This window comes from Fusarium flagelliforme (assembly GCF_020744385.1).
Source record: "Fusarium flagelliforme strain FIESC 12 MPI-CAGE-AA-0113 chromosome Unknown B0J16scaffold_3, whole genome shotgun sequence".
Taxonomy (NCBI): domain Eukaryota; kingdom Fungi; phylum Ascomycota; class Sordariomycetes; order Hypocreales; family Nectriaceae; genus Fusarium; species Fusarium flagelliforme.
In genome coordinates, this window is record NW_025763505.1 from 1,027,967 (window position 1) to 1,045,190 (window position 17,224).

Here is a 17,224-nt window from a genome sequence, read left to right on the forward strand (position 1 = left end):
TAGCTAGGGCGAACACTTAGAAGCATTAGGCAAAGGAGCTCCGATTGTCTTGGCCGTTGGCTAACAGAGTCTTCGCTGACCTCCGTGCATGGTATTGACATCACGCCTTGTACTGAGGCTCACACTCTCAGTCGATTGCTAGCTACCTAGTCGTCTCGATATGCATCCCTCGTGCATCGCGGTTGCTCCAGTGAGCTCCAGCCACATCCTTTGAGCTCGTTGATAGTTGGACTCACGATACCCGTATCACATCTTGCCAATATCCACACCCCTCCCTCTTGACGATTATCGTCTCCTCGCAGTGAGAATTAGTCTAATGCAACTTATGGTGGGGTTGGGACAAGCGAAGCCAGTTGGACGATCTTGCACGAAGGTTTGAAGTTGTCAAGGCCAACTTCGCCAACCTCCCTCATGTGAGGCTGGATTGGTTCATGGACTTACAGATATAAGGCTGCAACCCTTCCTTGCTTTTGCATTCATCTCATCCATCTCATCTCAGCCTCTCTCACCTTCCAATCGCTCCGATCTGGTTTTGTATCTGCCCAAGTATCCAACTCGTTCAGGTTACTTGATACCTTCGCTCAACCACCACTGTCGCTTGCTCACAGCTCGCACTCGCTTTCAACACCTTCGTTCATATCACGAAACCACCCTCACCACTTTCATCATGAAGTTCGGTGCTGCCCTTCTTGTCATGGCCACCTCGGCCTTGGCTAACAACCTTCGACGAGGAGACTATGAAGACTCCGGAGACTACGACAACGGCGGTGACTACGAGGCTCCCGAGAACAACTACGGACATGAAGACTATGGCAACAAGCACGAGGTCACCGAGGTTGCTGTCACTTACACGACTACAACCGTCTGCCCTGTCACCTACACCCACCACGAGGAGGGACAGTAAGTTATTCAGCCTCAATCGAAATCTTCCAGAACACTAACATGAAACAGCACCTACTACGAGACTAAGCTCACAACCTCTACACTTGTCGTCGCTGAGACCAAGACCGTTGATGTGACAGTCAAGCAGCCTGATGTTATCAAGCACTACACTGATGTCGAATATGTCACCCGCACAACTCTGTGCCCTGTGACCAGGACCAAGACCATTGCTGGAGAGGTTATCACTGAGGTTTACACGACCACTAGCTACATCTACGATGTTGTCAAGACCACCGACTACGAGCACGTCAAGCAGCCTGATGTGACCAAGCACGAGACTGATGTCGTCTACAAGACCCGAACCACTGTCTGCCCTGTTACTGTCACCAAGACCATTGCTGGCGAGGTTGTTACTGAGACCTACACTACTACCAGCGTGATCGAGGAGGTCGTCCAGTCTACCGACTACGAGCACGTCAAGCAACCCGATGTGACCAAGCACGAGACTGATGTCGTCTACAAGACCCGAACCACTGTCTGCCCTGTTACTGTCACCAAGACCATCGCCGGTGAGGTTGTTACTGAGACCTACACTACCACCAGTGTCATTGAGGAGGTCGTCAAGACCACCGACTATGAGCACGTCAAGCAACCCGATGTGACCAAGCACGAGACCGATGTTGTCTACACCACCCGCACCACTGTCTGCCCCGTCACTGTTACCAAGACCATCGCCGGTGAGGTTGTTACTGAGACCTACACTACCACCAGTGTCATTGAGGAGGTCGTCAAGACCACCGACTACGAGCATGTCAAGCAGCCCGACGTTACCAAGTATGAGACCGACGTTGTCTACAAGACCAAGACCAACGTTCACCCCGTCACTGTCACCAAGACTATTGCTGGTGAGGTCATCACCAGTGTCTACACCTCAACCGACTATGAGGTCGTCAAGGTCCACAGCACTGTCTACGACCATGTCAAGCAGCCCGACGTTACCAAGCACGAGACCGACATCGTCTACCAGACCAAGTACGAGGTTTACCCCGTGACTGTCACTAAGACTGTTGAGGGCGAGGTTGTGACCAATGTTTACACCTCCACCTCCGTCGTTGTCGAGAAGGTTGCCACCACCGTCCCCGCCTACGAGACCATCGTCAAGACCATGGGCAAGGGTGTCGTCGTTACCCAGTACTCCAAGATCATCCACACCGTCGGTGGTGGCACCGTCTACCAGACCGTCGCTCCTGAGCCCACCACTGTCCAGCTTCCTGAGACCGAGGTTGTCACTCAGCCTGAGGTCACCGTCCCTGCCACACCCACTGCTGAGCCTGAGCCTGTTGTTAATGGCGCTGCTGTCGCCGCCAACAAGGCTCCCGTCTTCGCCTTTGTGGCTGGTATCCTTGGTGCCTTCGCTCTCCTCTAAGCAAATCGAATTGTTTAGACACCAATCTAACAGCACCGCCGGATGGGATCTTTCTCTGTTTATTCTTCTTTACATCCTTCAATTCATCTTTTGGTAAAAAGCAGGTTGTGTCCCTGGGAAAGGGCACTCTATTTTTAATTCATGGCGGGCATCGGTATCGCGTTACATACACTCCTTTCAGACAGCGAAACAAGACGAATGGTAGAAATAGGAGGATGGTTCTTGCTTTTGTTGATTGGCACTTAATGTCGCGGAAGAGGGTGTTTGTCATTTCTTTCTATTCTTTTAATGTATATATTAATATCTCGGTATTGGGTCATAGGACATTATGGGGAGGATCTGGAATGGTTTACGATAGTATGAGTATGAGTAGGTAGTTAATCTGACGACGTGTTGTTGGAATATCTTTCACTGCTTCCTCTATGACAATTAACTGAGATGGCTGGTGAAGTATAAGTTTAGACTTAAAAAGCTTTAAGTTCATGGCCAAGCTTTGGTAGCTTGTGCTAGATAAAGTGGCTGGGAAGAGGTGTGAAGGCGTTTGTGTGACCTATTAATGGCTCTCTAGTGGCCAGCATGTGAAGTGATCAGAAGACCCTTAGGGATCTTTTGAACTTTCTGAGCTTGTTGATGAACTTTATTTACTTTTGTATTAGCTGTCTTGTTTACTTGGCCACCGGTAGCTATCTTCCAGAAGTAAGTCGTTGAAAGGTAAACGCCAGTCCAGCCTTGTCTTTTGGTTGAAGATACCAGTCCACGATCTATTCAAGATGACTCACCTTCTTCAGTTAGTACAACTGTACTAACTAAACTATCAACTTCCAGCGTTAATAAGTTGATTTCTGAGTATTAATTTGTCGTTCACGAAAGAGCTTGGGTATAAGTGGCGTCAACTGTGTAACCGGACAAGCTTGAGCTAATAGGCCAGATCTAAATGTAACGGTTCGTTACAAAAAGAAAATACATGCAATGAGGCTATCGTTTTTATTTGCTTGAAGTGTAGAAGAGCGGTAAGAATGCGAAACTCTTTCTTTGTTGTTAAAGAGGTGATGGCTGGACTCTTGCGGACTCTAGAAAGGCTGACTATGGATATGTAGATTCATGTGAGCTCATATATTAAGCTCTTGTGTTGAACAAATTTTGATAGTAGCCTCTGGTATTTAGTCACAGGAACAACAGCAACTCTCTCGCTGTAAAAGCCTTTCTGTATGTTTTCTAGATGCGAGTTACCGGTAGCACATACATCAGTCTTAACTTCCACCAACTTTACTATCCATGTAGAAGCCCGCCTTTGGTGTATGTGTATCCCTGAACGGTCTTTCTTCTAGAAATCTTCTTTCTTGGTAATAGATGGAAACTACTGCAGTTTATATCAATGCTTGGCGGTTCTATACATATTACATATCGATTGTTGGCATTCAAGACGAATTGTCTCGTCAGATATCACTCTCGAGGAGACGCCGAGATTAAGCAAACAGTTGCCCGTCTTTGCTCAATCCACTTGACTCACCACAAGGCTTCCAAGAAAGATGTGCAGGTGGAGTCTTTGATCTATGGAAATGTATTGGATATTGTAACTTAGGAGGACTGTCAAAGAGTCTGATCGAGATCAACCGACTTCAGAAGAAGAGCATAAAGAGGGCCATTTTATCATGTCGAACTTGTTTTTCTTCTCAACTTCTTACCATCTGGTCATCTTTCTATCTACTCTGCGTTTTACTGTCGTCTCACACAGTCTCTCTAAACATGCCTGCTTTCACTTCCCCTTCGCTGGACCCAAAGGTCATCTTTGCTTCGTGTTACCGGAAAGGACCGAGGTGTATAGGAAACGCCAAGAGCAAGGGACGGACTTGCGACAGATCTATCGGCCAGGCAAAGATGGTCCAGCATAATAACCACATGATGAAGCTCAACAGCCTTCCCCTTCGGAAGCGGGCTGAGAGTCCGGTCCTTGTGGAAGCGACAAGGCTTTTGCTCTGCCACGATCATATCCCGAGCGATTTATCCTGCGAACTTGAGAAGGCGAAGCAAAAGTTCCGGGACGCCGCTGATGCAGAGGCCAAGAATGAGGACGAAGATGGGACCAAGAAGGTATGTGGTAGTGTTATGCAACTGGCTATAGCTGAAGTACTAATATGGAATAGCCCCTCGAAGACCAACGAGAGGCTGACGAGAAGGAGGATGGAGTAACTCCCACTCCTCCCGCTACTCCCCAAGTCAAGGATGAGTATCCCTCACAGTCGGATTCAGAGTCTAACTCTGACTCTAAAGATGAAGATGAAGATAAAGGGACTGGTACGGTCGACCCTTAGATGGCCTACCAGGCTAGGTGGAAGGAGATTGTTGATGATAGGGTTAAACAAGGGACCGTAAGTATTAACCAAGGTACACTTGATCCCAAAATATAACCAACAGAATAAACAGCCTTTAGAATACTAGGTTCTCCAGCCGGTTATTTCGGGCTATTTGGTAGATGTTAATTATCTGCATGTCCGAACTTCTTTTATACAAGTTTCCTAAGATATGAACAGTCTACAGATCGGGAAAATGCTCTATTACGAGCTTATGCGATGGGAACGTTCTGGCATAAGAAAGCGATTTGGGAGATCCGTTTATAAGGGTAGATATAAACCTGAGCTGAAGGTTATCCGGGTCGTATGCGAGTGCGCAGCAGAGTTTTGGATTTAACAGGAATGACAAAGGATCAATTTCTTTTCCTTTTGTCAAATTGCATCGGTATTTATTTACAACTTACGATAACATGCGGTGGTGTTTGGACTTCGAATAGATAGGAGGGACGGGTCTGGAGTCATGTCATTGTGTTGTTGCTCTCTCGGATGAAAAGGGTTTATTTTTCTGCATGCTACTGATAGACTCTCTTTTTGGTTTTTGAGCAAGAGGTTAAATAAACTGCCCTTCAACTCTTACCTCATGAATCGACATATTCACATTGAATGTTCCGGTATAAAAGTATGGTATTCGAGAAGCTCCCAGTGTTGTTGATAAGATACCCCACCACTATCAATATCTATCCCCCACTTCCCGCCCGCCTGGACCCGGAGTAGCATTAGTCCGCTAAATTCAATCCCATTCATGAAGCTTAGACAAAGCATCGCATGTAAACATCCAACATCTCGTTATCAATACTTACGACAACGTCAAGATGGCGCCTGTTGATCGCGTAGACCATAATGCCCTTGAGCGTGAGTCTCTTCCCAAATCGATATTCTGTCATACACTAACATACCCAAAGAACAGCTCAAGGACATCATCCAGGATCTCTACCAAATAATGGTCCAAGTCTCAACTTACGACTCCGTTGGCCGCTCAAGTAGAGAAGTCCTTATCAACGAAATGTACGACACCCAAACATCAATCTAATACCCCTGCAACAAGTAAACTGACAAATCTCTAGCAAAACACTCTCCGAGTCCCTTCGCACACTCCACACATCAGCTTCACCACCACATAACCTCCCCTCCGTGCCCCCAGAACTCCTGGAGTATGTCGAACACGGCCGTAACCCGGACATCTACACACGAGAGTTCGTAGAGCTCGTGCGTCGCGGTAACCAGCTCATGCGCGGTAAACTCAACGCCTTTGGATCCTTCCGCGATATTCTGGCCGAGAATATGACCACTGCTATGCCTGAGCTGCGCGACGATGTGGCTCAGGTTGTTGAGGCTACAGGAGGTGTGCCGCCGGGCAGAAGGAACGGAGAGCAGTCGCAATCGCAGCCGCAGCAAAATGGTGCCAGTAACCATGCGTCTTCGTCAGCTGCTTGAGAGTAAGCTGAGGATGATAGACGGTTTTGATGTTTCCTTTTTTTCACGCGGTAGTTATTTTTGGGCCGCGGATTTATGATACCCTAGGCGCGTATGATACCGCGCAACTTAATGCATTGTCTTTGGTGTAAACGTAGCGTACACTTATGCGACATGACTCTGTTATTCAAGATCAGATTTGGCCAAGAGACGACTTCGGTCTCGACGAAATGCTTAGCGAATGTCAAAATACGATTAGATCAATACAGTCGTGATTAGCATTGACGGTTGGGTATCGAATTCTCATACAGAATCTAAGAGGACGACTATCATATCTTCAGTCATATTGGTGTTGTATGCATAAACACAAATTCCATGGGACCGTTCTAAAAGAATTCGTGATCATATCCTGGTCCCTTTGACCTTGTATAAGCAATCCATTATCCTTGTGCATTGCCATGCCTATCATTGATGTCTATGCCTGAAACAAACGCCGAACAATGGTATGTTGTGTAGCATATACAAAGTTCCCTTGTATGTAGTCGGAACGTTCTACAACCTCGACGGGGGTTTCCTCCCAAAGACCGGAATGTGTTTCATGCAAATGTATGCGGATCCAACAAGCGCCAGAACGAGAATCACCGCTTGCCATGGAAGCAAGACAGCGGCCGCCATAAAGAAAGTGCCATATCGTCGCACAGAATCGACCAACCGATCATGAGCTTCTTGGTGTTGCCCCTGACCTTGGGATTTGCTTTCCGTGGTCTGTGGGTAGAAACCATCTCCACTGAGGGGTATTGTGTAGTCGTCGTCCTCTCCATCTTCCTCATCATCCTCATCATCCTCATCATCCTCATCATCCTCGTAATAATAAAACGAGTCCTCATCCTCACTATCTTCGAGGTCGTCATCGTCATCATCAGCGCCATGTGGTGGTCATGAGAAGTTGAAACCACCGGGATATCCACCACCACGCTGTCTAGGATCACCGCCAAAGTTGAAGTGGGCGCCACCACCGCCGGGGAAGCCTCCAGCTGATCGGAAACCGCCGCCGCCGCCGCCACCGAAACCTTGCTGGCCCATCATGCTGAAGAGAATCTCGGGGTCGATGCCACCCATGCCTCCGCCCATACCGCCACCGCCGAACATATCGTTAGGGTCCATAAGATCATCACCATTGTCATAAGCGGCACGTTTCCTAAAAGTCGGGTCAGTAATGTGTTCACTTCGATGCGTGTAAGGGGTCTCTTACTGAGGGTCGCTCAAGGTCTCGTAAGCTTCCTGCAAGTCCTTGAACTTCTCTTCGGCGTGGGCATCGCCGGGGTTCTTGTCAGGGTGAAGCTTGACGGCCATCTTGCGGTATGCTTTCTTGATCTCGTTGTCTGTAGCCGTCTTTTCAACGCCAACAATCTTGTAATAGTCCTTTCGCTGGGCCTTCTTGAGTTCAAGTTCTGCCCTGCGAATCTCCTTGGCGATGTTGCGGTCTTCCGGCTCGAGCTCTTGGATTTCCTTCCATTCCTTGACGGCATCATCCCACCTCTCGGCGCCACCAAGAGCATTGGCCTTGGTCTTGCGGGCCTTTGTGTAACCGGGGTCGAGGCTGATAGCTCGTTCACAGTCGGCGATGGCATCGTCGTACTGCTTGAGCTTAATCTTGCATTGTGCTCGGTTCTGCAACAGCTTGGAGTTCATGCTCTTGTTGGAGGGATCAATTTCCAAAGCATTGGTGTATTTCTCAATAGCAGGCTGTAGGCGACCAGCCTTGAAGTCGGCGTTACCCTCCTCCTTCATGCGGTCAAGTCTCTGAACAATTCTCAACCACTTAACAGCGTCGCGGAAGTCTGGGTCACAGTTAATGGCCATGCGGAAGCACTGGATAGCCTTATCGTTCTCGCCCTGGCCATACAGAACACGTCCACGGAGGACAAGGGCCTCAGGGTCCTGGTTGTTGTGTCGGAGAAGGTTCATAGCAATGTTTTGTGCCTCTCCCAAGGAGTTCTCTCGTCCCATCAATAGATAAGCCTCTCCGCGCATAAGCTGCCACTTGCGAGGCTTGGTAACACGGTAACCAAGGCCTCGCTCAGCCAGGTCAAGAGCATGAAGCACCATAGACATACCAGACCCGTTGCCCTGCTGGAGGATATCACGGGCAGACTGGATGTGGTGCAGCATTTCCTTGGCCGGGGCTACATCCTTAGCGGATGGTTGGGGATCCATGCGGTTGAATGTTGTCATGGCTTCCTCTGGTCGGCCCAGAGCAGTATAGATACGGGCCAATCGTAGAAGGATCTTGGCGTTCTGGGGATCAGAGTCGGCAGCCCTGGAGCAATCTTCCAGAGCCTTCTCATATTGACCGTTAGACATATAAGCAGCAGCTCGGTTGCCTAGATAAGTAGCGGAGAAGGGGAACAAGTCGACAGCTGCGATTGGATGTCAGCATTTGGAGATACTTTACGTGGAGCTGAAAAGGTTATGGAAATAAGAGCCTCATGGCAAGTGGCAATGCATACCTTTGCTGTACTGCTCGATAGCCTTATGATAGTTCTTGTCCTTAAAAAAGCGGTTGCCCGCATTCTTGTAAGACTCGGCATCCTCCTCGGGTGTGATGGTTGGGCTTCCAGGGTTGGACTTGTGAGGAGGAGGAGGAGGGGCGCCGTCATCATGACTTGAGCCGTTGGGGATAGGAACGGAAAAGTTGGCCTGGGCGTTGGCCTTTTGATTGGGAGGAGTCGTAGAGCGAGCGCCATTAACAGGCTCGCTATCGACGTCCATCGAGTTACCGTTCATGGCTGCGGCGAGAGCGGATAATCGCTTGCGCTCTTCGGGAGGGAGGTTAAGAGGGTGCGTTTCAGGCTCGTACTTGGGTCGACGAGAGGAAGAATGAGAGTGGGAGTGACTAGGGTCGGTAGAATGCCTCGATAGCCTTGAAGAGCGGGTCTTGGATGGTTCGGCGAAAGATGAGGGCCGAGATGATTTCCTTGAAGACTTTGAAGGCGACTTCTCGCGGGCGGGCGATGAAGGTTCGGAGGAGTAGGGCGGTGGTTGTTCAGAAGCGTCGTGCTCACGGTCGCGCTCCTCGAAAGTGGCGGATTTCCTTGAAGAGGAAGGGGGAGGAGTGGAGGAGGAGGAATTTGGCTTCTTGCCGCTACCGAAGAAGTTCTTCATTTGAAATTGGACCAAAGAAAGTTCCGTTCCGATGCCAGAATAACTTTAGTTGGGATGGAAGAATCCCCAAGAATCCCCGTAACAAGCTTATGCCGGTTACTTGAGTCGATGCCCTAAACGGGCGTTAAGAAAAAACCCGATTTTTTTTCCGGGGCCTTGTCCCTCTCAAGTGGCTCCTTGGGACTGGGACGGGACAAAAACAGGTCGTGCGGCTCTGAGCCTAAAAGGGGTGAGGAGCGGGCGAGGTATGGACTCTGTACAGTACTGGACCGGTACTTAGAAGACCGTAGAAGATAGCGGAGAGGTAAGTACTAGCGAGTCTGTTGGAGCCAAAGTTAGAATTAGAAGATGAGGAGAGAATTAAAAAAGTACACACAAAGAGTCGAAATATGACACCTAGATGATCAAGATTCAGAAGAAAGGAAAGAAAGAAGAAAACAAAATCGGGGGCAGGGAAGGAAAAGATGAGATGATGAAGGAGAAAATGATGATCCTTGTTGAGCCAATACAAGTCCTAAGTTTGGTACTCTCTAACTGACTGACTGATGTTAATGAGATGAGCGAACCGGGCTATGACAGTGACGAGTGACAAGCCAAACGACATGGAAACTCAGCCCAGCCGATTTATCAGCCCCAGGGCATTTTCCCTATCCTATCCATTTCCTCCCCAACGTCCCATGGGAGAGACATACTAAAACTAGGTAGGTGTGAAAATGAAAGATCAAACTGTTGGACTTCCTATCCGAGTAATCCGTCACTCTAACTTGTGACTCCCATTAGCCTGTCGGATCATTGCAAAAGACACCCATATCCATATCCATCCATCCTTTGAAGGAGAAGGCTGGGCTCTGCAGGTATCCCCAGTTACCGACGGCGGCTCACGGCGGAAGCCTACCGTAGGCACATACGCCAGTCTAGGCTAAGCGATTTGTTGTTTTATTTCTGCCTGACCTGAGGACAACTGACTTGTATTGCTTCTCCAAGGACATATTAAACCATATCTATCCTCGAATCCATTACGGCTATCCATCTCCGAGACTTGGGCAACACACGGTAAATATGTTTGTCTGCTGTGCGAGTATCTTTCTTGTACCTCGTTCCCCAGGACAGATATCCTTGGCCTTGTCACCACGCGCTTCAGCTTCAAAACTCCCCACTACGGACCCCCGTCTATGGAGTTTATGACAACCTACCAATTAAGCAAGGACCATGTGCAATGACAATGAAGTTTAGCGAGCAAATATGATGGAGGAGAAAAAAGCATAGTTGGTTCTTATCCATTTAGTCTGCATATGCAGTGAGTTGTCCTCAGACATTGAGCCAACCAAAATAGTCCAGACAGTAGGTTGGAGGTTGGGATAGTCTGGTCTATCAAACTCGAGACACCTATGGCAGCACTCGGGAAAAAAAAGTCTTGAAATTACAGCATAGCCATAATGACGACAAGATCGAGTATCCATCGACTGCCAAGGCACAATACAATAGACAGATGGAGAGAGAAATCTGTCAACTCAGATAATTACATACAATCCCGACTCCTCTGACCCCGCGAGCAACTAACAACTTTTAGTGCCCGTAGCCCGTAACTCACCGTTCACCGGCCCGCATAGGCTAACCTACTATCGAGGCTTTGCACTTAACAAGACGTCATGTTTCTAGAAGGTTCAGTGGGGCCGAGTTCGGGACCCTGGAATAACACATTCTCACCAGCCATCCTCGATTCTTACAGGCTGCGTTTTAGGCGCCCTCACCAGGCTTTCCTTGTCGTGTCTAAACGGCTCAACGGGTGGCGGGTTGAATCCATGCCCTGCTCGTTGTCTGGTGAAATTGAAAATTTGGGATCGTCAAGGGGCTTGCGTTTCGCTTGACTGCAAATCATTGCAATCCACGGCTGCCCCGGATTGTTTTTCTACGCCTATCAGCATAGGCCAGAGCCATTATCCAGCCTGTTCATTAACGTCTCTGTGTATACTATCTAGGACCTGAGTTGGTGGCTTTATCAGCACATGTGTTGTAAATAGATAGATATCATAATTAAAGTTATGTCATAGCTCTGTACTGTAATGTCGAAACGGGTATCATAAATACCACGTGCAACAATATCCGTGCATCCATTGTATTGCTGTACCACGCTGGTAAACATCTCCACGTTGTACAGTCGGAGGAAAAGGTAATACATGCTGCTGGTAGACATATTAGACTATACTACATGGTATATCTGGAACAAGCTAATACTAGCTGCTCAGCCGCAGTGTCTGAATAATACATATGACGAGATAGTTTCAGGCATCACAACCATCCATGTATCATCCCCTTGCGTATCCTAGTCGCGGGCCGCTATCGGCTTCAGCTTAACACAGCAGTGATATAGGTCCTACGATACGTACCTATCACGTATCGCTTCACGTCCAGAGAAGTGCTGTCAAGTGACTAATATGCTCTTGATCATAGGGGACGTTGGTGTTGAATCGCAGTGTTTTTGCATGCCAGTTATACAGTTGATCTATGCAACACATCCTACCCTTTCAAAGCAATCATCCTTCACTCAATAACAATAAGACGACAAACACAATGTGCCCTGAGTCATTTGTCCCAATACTAGGAATTACTCGTATTCTCATCCGATAACCTATGCTGTTCCCAAGCGTTACCTAACCCATGAACCATACCCAAGTGCCGGCACCCTTTACATAACAAATTCACCATAATCTGATATCAAATAGAACAAAAAGCAAGAAAAGACTGGTTTTCAGTCATTTTACAAACAGTGCCGCAAGAAATTATGCTCCGGCTTCGACAACCATGTCAGTGCCAGCATGCCTATACTCCGTACCTTCCAGCCGTAGAAACAACGCATGATGCACAAGGTCTCTTAGTCTTCGTGTTCATTAGAATTCTTATCAGAACCATTGTTAGACCCCATGATGGAGCCGACAAACTCTTGGTACTTGAACACTTCGCCTCTCTTGGCTCCTAGGTGGGCGTTCATGTTGCGATTAAAGGCTCGTCGGCCAGTGAATCCATTCATGATCTTATCAATCTCACTGGCAGTCAACGCCTTCTCGCCGGGCTCGGGTTCTGTGTTTAGAAGAGCATTGCGCAGCTCAACCACGTCCACCTGACCGCTGTCGTCGTTATCGAAAGCCGAAAAGGCGGAGAGCAAGTCGGCACTATCCGAAAGAGCTGCGAGTGCGTCGGCAAGCGAGTTCAGAAACACTGCTAGGCTGATGGTTTGAGGAGCTGATGGAGGAAAGAATTGGGATACATCGGCTGGGTTAGAGGGAAGACCTGTTGCGTGATGTTAGTTATTGACGTCGTATCGTCTGGGTATATGGTTCATACCGAGCTGGTTAAGCATATCCGTAACGTCTTCTCGGTTCACAACACCATCACAGTCTCGATCCATGATCTGGAACGCATCGCGGAGTGTTCGAACTTGGGTCGCTTGCAATTGCGATAGCGCATTGCCGTTACCAAGTGACTTTGATACAGGAGTTCGAGGAGCCGACAGTCGTGAGGGTGATGGAGAAGCCATTTCGTCTTTCACGGGTGTCTTGGGCTTTGGTGTCCAGCTATTTTGTGTACTTGTAGGAGTGGTAGCTCTAGCAAAGCGCGAGGTAGAGCCAAGAGGTCCGGCCTTTGTTGGGGATCCAGTCGGTGTGGTATGTCGGAGGGGAGACGGTGAAGCAGGAGATTCGGCTCGACGAAAGGGTGAACTACGAGTGGGAGAAGAGCCATAGCCTAGAGGCGAAGGCTTGTATGCCGCCGGTACAGACTGAAAAAGAAGGCGTTAGCTGGGCCGGGCGTCACTGGTCAGGGATTGTTCGTCATGGAAGGAGTACCATTGTCTTGTACGTGGGTCCGTCCGTGTTTGACGAGCGGAGATGGGAAAATAAACAGGTTTGGAAGGGACGAGGAAGAAAAAGCGAATAGTTTGAGATTAATTGGTGGTAATAAGAGTGAGATACAGTATAAGACAGGCTATGGATTTGTGGGATGGTTATGGGCAGCCGTTGTCGTCAATTGGGGAAGAATTGAGGTCGGGTTGTAATGCGGTTTAACGAGGCTCGCCAAAGTAAACAAGAAAGTGGTTCCCAGGGAGATGCATTGAACATTGGACGCCACAGATACGCCACAACGTGAGCCACATGTGAAAAGCCAAGACCCGTGTCATGGCACTCGCATGGCGCTAAAAGGGAGCATGGATGCTCTAACCTTGGAGCCTACCACAAGCTGAAGGTAGGTTGCGATTTCAGGGGACGCAGGGGGATGAGAGCGACCCTTTTTCTTAGTGGGGACGAGTTTTGAGTGGTCGGGTCTTTTTTCTTGACGATGTATCTCTAAAGACGTTTAGTTGGTTGCAGTTAATCAAGATTCGGGCGGCTGATTGATTAACGAAATAGGTCCAATTGGAGACTAATAAATGGAACCGGTCTTGCGACAGGTAGAGAACCGTTTTCAGGGGTTAAGTCAATCTATTAAATGGGAATGAGGGGGAAGCCTGGACCCGACGTTGTGGATATGGGATCGTAAATGGTCTTTTAACCCTTTATCAAGACTCTCAACTACTTGTGAATATCTTGTCGATTATTTTCAACGAGACAAGAACATTCTGTCACATTGACTGTCGTTTGTTGAATCAACCTTGTCCCACCAATACATCCTCTCTATCCCCACAGGCGACGCAAGTCAAGCCTTCGCCCAGGTTCAGGTTGCGCCCACATTCATTCACCCTGTGGCGGACCATGTCTCAGCTACAAGACTGTCTTTAAATCTGTTTCTGTTGCATGTCCGATAGCAAAGCAACTGGCAGTGTCACTGTGTTGTGCTATGCTCTGCTCTAATCATACCAACCCAACCCAACTGTTTCAATTCACAGCGTTCGACTGAGGAGAATATTACAGTAGGTGACGCTCAAAGTGGAACGTACAAGCGTCGATCCCACTGCTGCATTGCATTGCAGTAACAGTACACCGCATCCTTCAACCACAGCGCAGGCCTAGTCAAGGTACCGTACACTCTTCTGTCGGACCTCCCGAGTCGAAACGCAAGAAATCACATCACCCAATCCGGTCCATACGAGGGTGTCGTGTTTCGTGTCTCGGAACCCCGGTCTGATCCCGTCTTCGGCCTTGTCTTGTCTCCGCCTCCGCCTGCATCTCCATCTCCATCATGGCTTCCTCGTTTCAGTCGACGCTGCCATTCTTATCCAAGACGTCCAACAGCACCGCGAATACCCACGGCCATAAGCACAGCATCAGTAACTTCTCCAATGCTTCATTGCCCAATCGACGAACCTCCTTGGCCTCGTTTCACTCTTCGCGCCCAGAATCGCAAATGTCACAGGCCTCGCCGCCTCCTTCGAGGTCACCCCTGCCTCCAGGACCCGAAGCTGATCGCATATCTGATCCCAATTCTCGATCAAAGACGCCCTCGACAGGACTTTCCTCTCAGCATTCTTCTTTGTCCGCCCCTCGACGAACCAACCCTCATGCTCGACCTTCCAGAAAGCTACGCTCCCAGTACCCTCGAAGCTCTACCGAGAACCATGTCGAATACATCCTTGTCGCATCATTCGATATTGATCGAGGACCTGTCATGGAGCACCAGTATCCAGTTGCGATCACAGGCGACGAGAATATGTTGGCTGAGCTCATGTTGCCGGATCAAGCCCATGCCCGTAACCAGGATTGGACAATATTCTTCCTCCACAAGGACACCAGCGAAGAGGATGAGGATAAGGAACGCAAGAATAAAGAAGGTCGAAAGAAGAGGCGTAAAAGAAGACGTGACAAGGCGGCTGGTGTAATCGACGAGGAGGGCGAAGAAAACGAAGAGGACCTGCCAGAAGAGGAATGGGATGACGATGAAGAAGATGACGACGAATCTACCGATAGCGAACCTGAGGGCGGCGAGGGCCCTCCCTTAATTTATGTGCTGAATCTAGTCAACACAAAACATGACAAGTCAGTCAAGCGAGGGGCCATTGTCAAGGCCATGGCCATCTGCACGCGACATCCCTTCTTGCATATATACAAGGCAAGTAGCCTTCACACACATCCTGTGCCTACGCGCATCAGCTAACCGTATCTAGCCTTTACTACTACTGGCTTTGGAGGAATACTTCAAAGCACCCGTTCCAGAGACATTAGCCATGCTATACGACTCAGTCAACGCCATGGATTTGTCCCTTATGCCCAGACTTAGTCTTTTGGAGCGCCATTTATTACAAGCCAGTGACAATAGGGATCTCTTTGTGGAGAAGTTCGAGCAGATGATTCAGATGCGGATAGCCGAAGACCAGCGAGAGGAGGCGACAGATGCTTCGCTGGATGCGACAAGGAGCCCAACAAAAATGACCGGTATTTCAAGAGCTGGTACAAAGGCCCATGTTGAAGGTGGCCAGTCGATTTACTCGGTTCCCCGTGACACACATGAGTTTGAGAGCAAGGTCATGTACAAGGGCATACCAATCCCCATCAAAGTGCCTGTTGCTGTCATGCCGGAAACCGTCGGTGACTTCTCACTCATTAAACTCATTCAAAACTTCTCAGATGTTCATCAGAAATCTCCACAACCGTTCACGCTACATCCTCATCTCACAAGCAATGGAGTGAACACACATCCGGTTATTGTGCTAGCGAATGCGCTACTGACACAAAAGAGAATCATCTTTATGGGTTATAACATGCCCTCAGGCGAGGTTGCCGAGGCTGTCTTGGCCGCGTGTGCGTTGGCCTCGGGCGGCATCCTTCGTGGGTTTACACGACATGCTTTCCCTTACACCGATCTAACAAAGATCGATGATTTGCTCAACGTGCCTGGCTTTATCGCTGGTGTAACGAACCCAACTTTTGAACTTCACCCCGAATGGTGGGACGTCTTGTGCGATCTGCCCACTGGAAGGGTCAAGATCAGTTCAAAGATCGACCCTGCGCCTGTGACAGAAGGCCTGCAGTACTTCCAGCAGCAGAACGCAGCCTTTGCAACCATAGCAAGTGGTACGACGAACACAAGCCAGGATTACACGGGTGACAATGCCTTCATGGCCGATGTTTTGAGAAGCATTGCTGCAAGACATGGTGAGCGTGTAATTCGAGCTAAGTGGAGAGACTGGGTTGCGAAATTCACACAGATCGCGGCCAAGTTCGAGGAAAGCGTGTACGGAGCTAGTGCCCTGTATATCGGAGGCGAAGACCAGGACTTGATGCCGCAAGGGGCCAACGGGCATGGATATGTCTGGCCAGATGATACAGCTAAGCATAAGGAGCTTGCTGGTAATGTGACAAGAATCGAAGGATGGCGCAACACTCGAAGCTACTACAGCTTCATCCAGGTAAGGACTGATCCAGAAGCATGTAATTCTCAACTAACACTATACAGGACTTGGCACAGATATATACTATTCGACCATTAAAAGGTCTTGATCTCGCCCATCTCCATGACCGTCTGCGAATGCAGCGCTTGACACCTGCACAAAGCAGAGATATCTACCTCACGGTCTCTAAACATGTACATACATATGATGAGATTTGCTTGCTCCTTAGCGTTGCTCCAGAATCCCATGCAGGATTGTTTTATCTCGGCCTCGGCCTTTTCCACAAGGACCGCGAGGTCCGTCTTAGAACAGCAGATCTCTTAGAACGCATCGCCGACCACGAAGCAGGTCAGCACTGGTGGAGAAGTCTCAGTCGGTTTGAGAAGCTAGCATATATGCGCCTCCGTCGGGAAGTGGATGCAGAGATGCAAGCGAAGCTAGAAAAGGAGGGTATAAGCCCAGAGATGGAGCGAGTGGTGAGCTGATTGTTCCAAACGGAGTTGACATGCGGGCTTAAGGACGTTATTTATGGACTGGAGAAATGTTGAAGGTGATTCTTCTAGAGGTGTTATGACATGGATTTGCATTAGATACCTTTCAAGACTCATCTAGGCGGCGTTTCGATCAAATATATGGGAGGGAGACGACAGTCATGGTTCACATTCATTG

At 48.8% G+C, this 17,224-nt stretch overlaps 6 protein-coding genes across 6 annotated transcripts; 4 read left to right on the forward strand and 2 right to left on the reverse strand.

Annotated features, from left to right (window-relative positions):
* Positions 1–667: 667 nt before the first annotated feature.
* On the forward strand, positions 668–2,681 carry B0J16DRAFT_412810 (uncharacterized protein; the record flags this gene model as incomplete). The annotated part of the gene is made up of 2 exons (XM_046133344.1): positions 668–900; positions 952–2,681. 2 exons carry the CDS (start codon positions 668–670, stop codon positions 2,306–2,308), a joined length of 1,590 nt encoding a protein of 529 aa, XP_045984254.1. The 3' UTR covers positions 2,309–2,681.
* A 1,373-nt stretch (positions 2,682–4,054) lies between these two features.
* Positions 4,055–4,620, forward strand: B0J16DRAFT_318011 (uncharacterized protein; the record flags this gene model as incomplete). The annotated part of the gene is made up of 2 exons (XM_046125413.1): positions 4,055–4,399; positions 4,453–4,620. 2 exons carry the CDS (start codon positions 4,055–4,057, stop codon positions 4,618–4,620), a joined length of 513 nt encoding a protein of 170 aa, XP_045984255.1.
* An 805-nt stretch (positions 4,621–5,425) lies between these two features.
* On the forward strand, positions 5,426–6,441 carry B0J16DRAFT_91795 (transcription factor subunit Med10 of mediator complex-domain-containing protein). Its single transcript, XM_046134682.1, has 3 exons — positions 5,426–5,511; positions 5,562–5,664; positions 5,724–6,441. The coding sequence occupies exons 1-3, from the start codon at positions 5,472–5,474 to the stop codon at positions 6,091–6,093; spliced, it is 513 nt and encodes a 170-aa protein (XP_045984256.1). The 5' UTR covers positions 5,426–5,471; the 3' UTR covers positions 6,094–6,441.
* A 567-nt stretch (positions 6,442–7,008) lies between these two features.
* On the reverse strand, positions 7,009–9,237 carry B0J16DRAFT_265706 (uncharacterized protein; the record flags this gene model as incomplete). Its single annotated transcript, XM_046123406.1, has 3 exons — positions 7,009–7,270; positions 7,325–8,492; positions 8,583–9,237. 3 exons carry the CDS (start codon positions 9,235–9,237, stop codon positions 7,009–7,011), a joined length of 2,085 nt encoding a protein of 694 aa, XP_045984257.1.
* Positions 9,238–11,733: 2,496 nt separating this feature from the next.
* B0J16DRAFT_336945 (uncharacterized protein) lies at positions 11,734–13,302 on the reverse strand. The gene is made up of 3 exons (XM_046127295.1): positions 13,080–13,302; positions 12,580–13,012; positions 11,734–12,525 (listed from the first exon to the last, which is right to left on the reverse strand). Exons 1-3 carry the CDS (start codon positions 13,080–13,082, stop codon positions 12,110–12,112), a joined length of 852 nt encoding a protein of 283 aa, XP_045984258.1. The 5' UTR covers positions 13,083–13,302; the 3' UTR covers positions 11,734–12,109.
* A 1,107-nt stretch (positions 13,303–14,409) lies between these two features.
* B0J16DRAFT_370314 (docking domain of Afi1 for Arf3 in vesicle trafficking-domain-containing protein) lies at positions 14,410–17,224 on the forward strand (the record flags this gene model as incomplete). The annotated part of the gene is made up of 3 exons (XM_046130357.1): positions 14,410–15,300; positions 15,332–16,573; positions 16,621–17,224. The coding sequence occupies 3 exons, from the start codon at positions 14,410–14,412 to the stop codon at positions 17,038–17,040; spliced, it is 2,553 nt and encodes an 850-aa protein (XP_045984259.1). The 3' UTR covers positions 17,041–17,224.

Bases quoted from the DNA above. Each gene is read 5' to 3' on its own strand.
- B0J16DRAFT_336945 (XM_046127295.1), bottom strand. The intron at 12,526-12,579 runs GTATGAACCATA...ATCACGCAACAG, and splicing joins GGATATGCTTAACCAGCTCG to GTCTTCCCTCTAACCCAGCC.
- B0J16DRAFT_91795 (XM_046134682.1), top strand. From the start codon at position 5,472: ATGGCGCCTGTTGATCGCGTAGACCATAATGCCCTTGAGC. The intron at 5,512-5,561 runs GTGAGTCTCTTC...ACATACCCAAAG, and splicing joins AGACCATAATGCCCTTGAGC to AACAGCTCAAGGACATCATC. The intron at 5,665-5,723 runs GTACGACACCCA...ACAAATCTCTAG, and splicing joins GAAGTCCTTATCAACGAAAT to CAAAACACTCTCCGAGTCCC.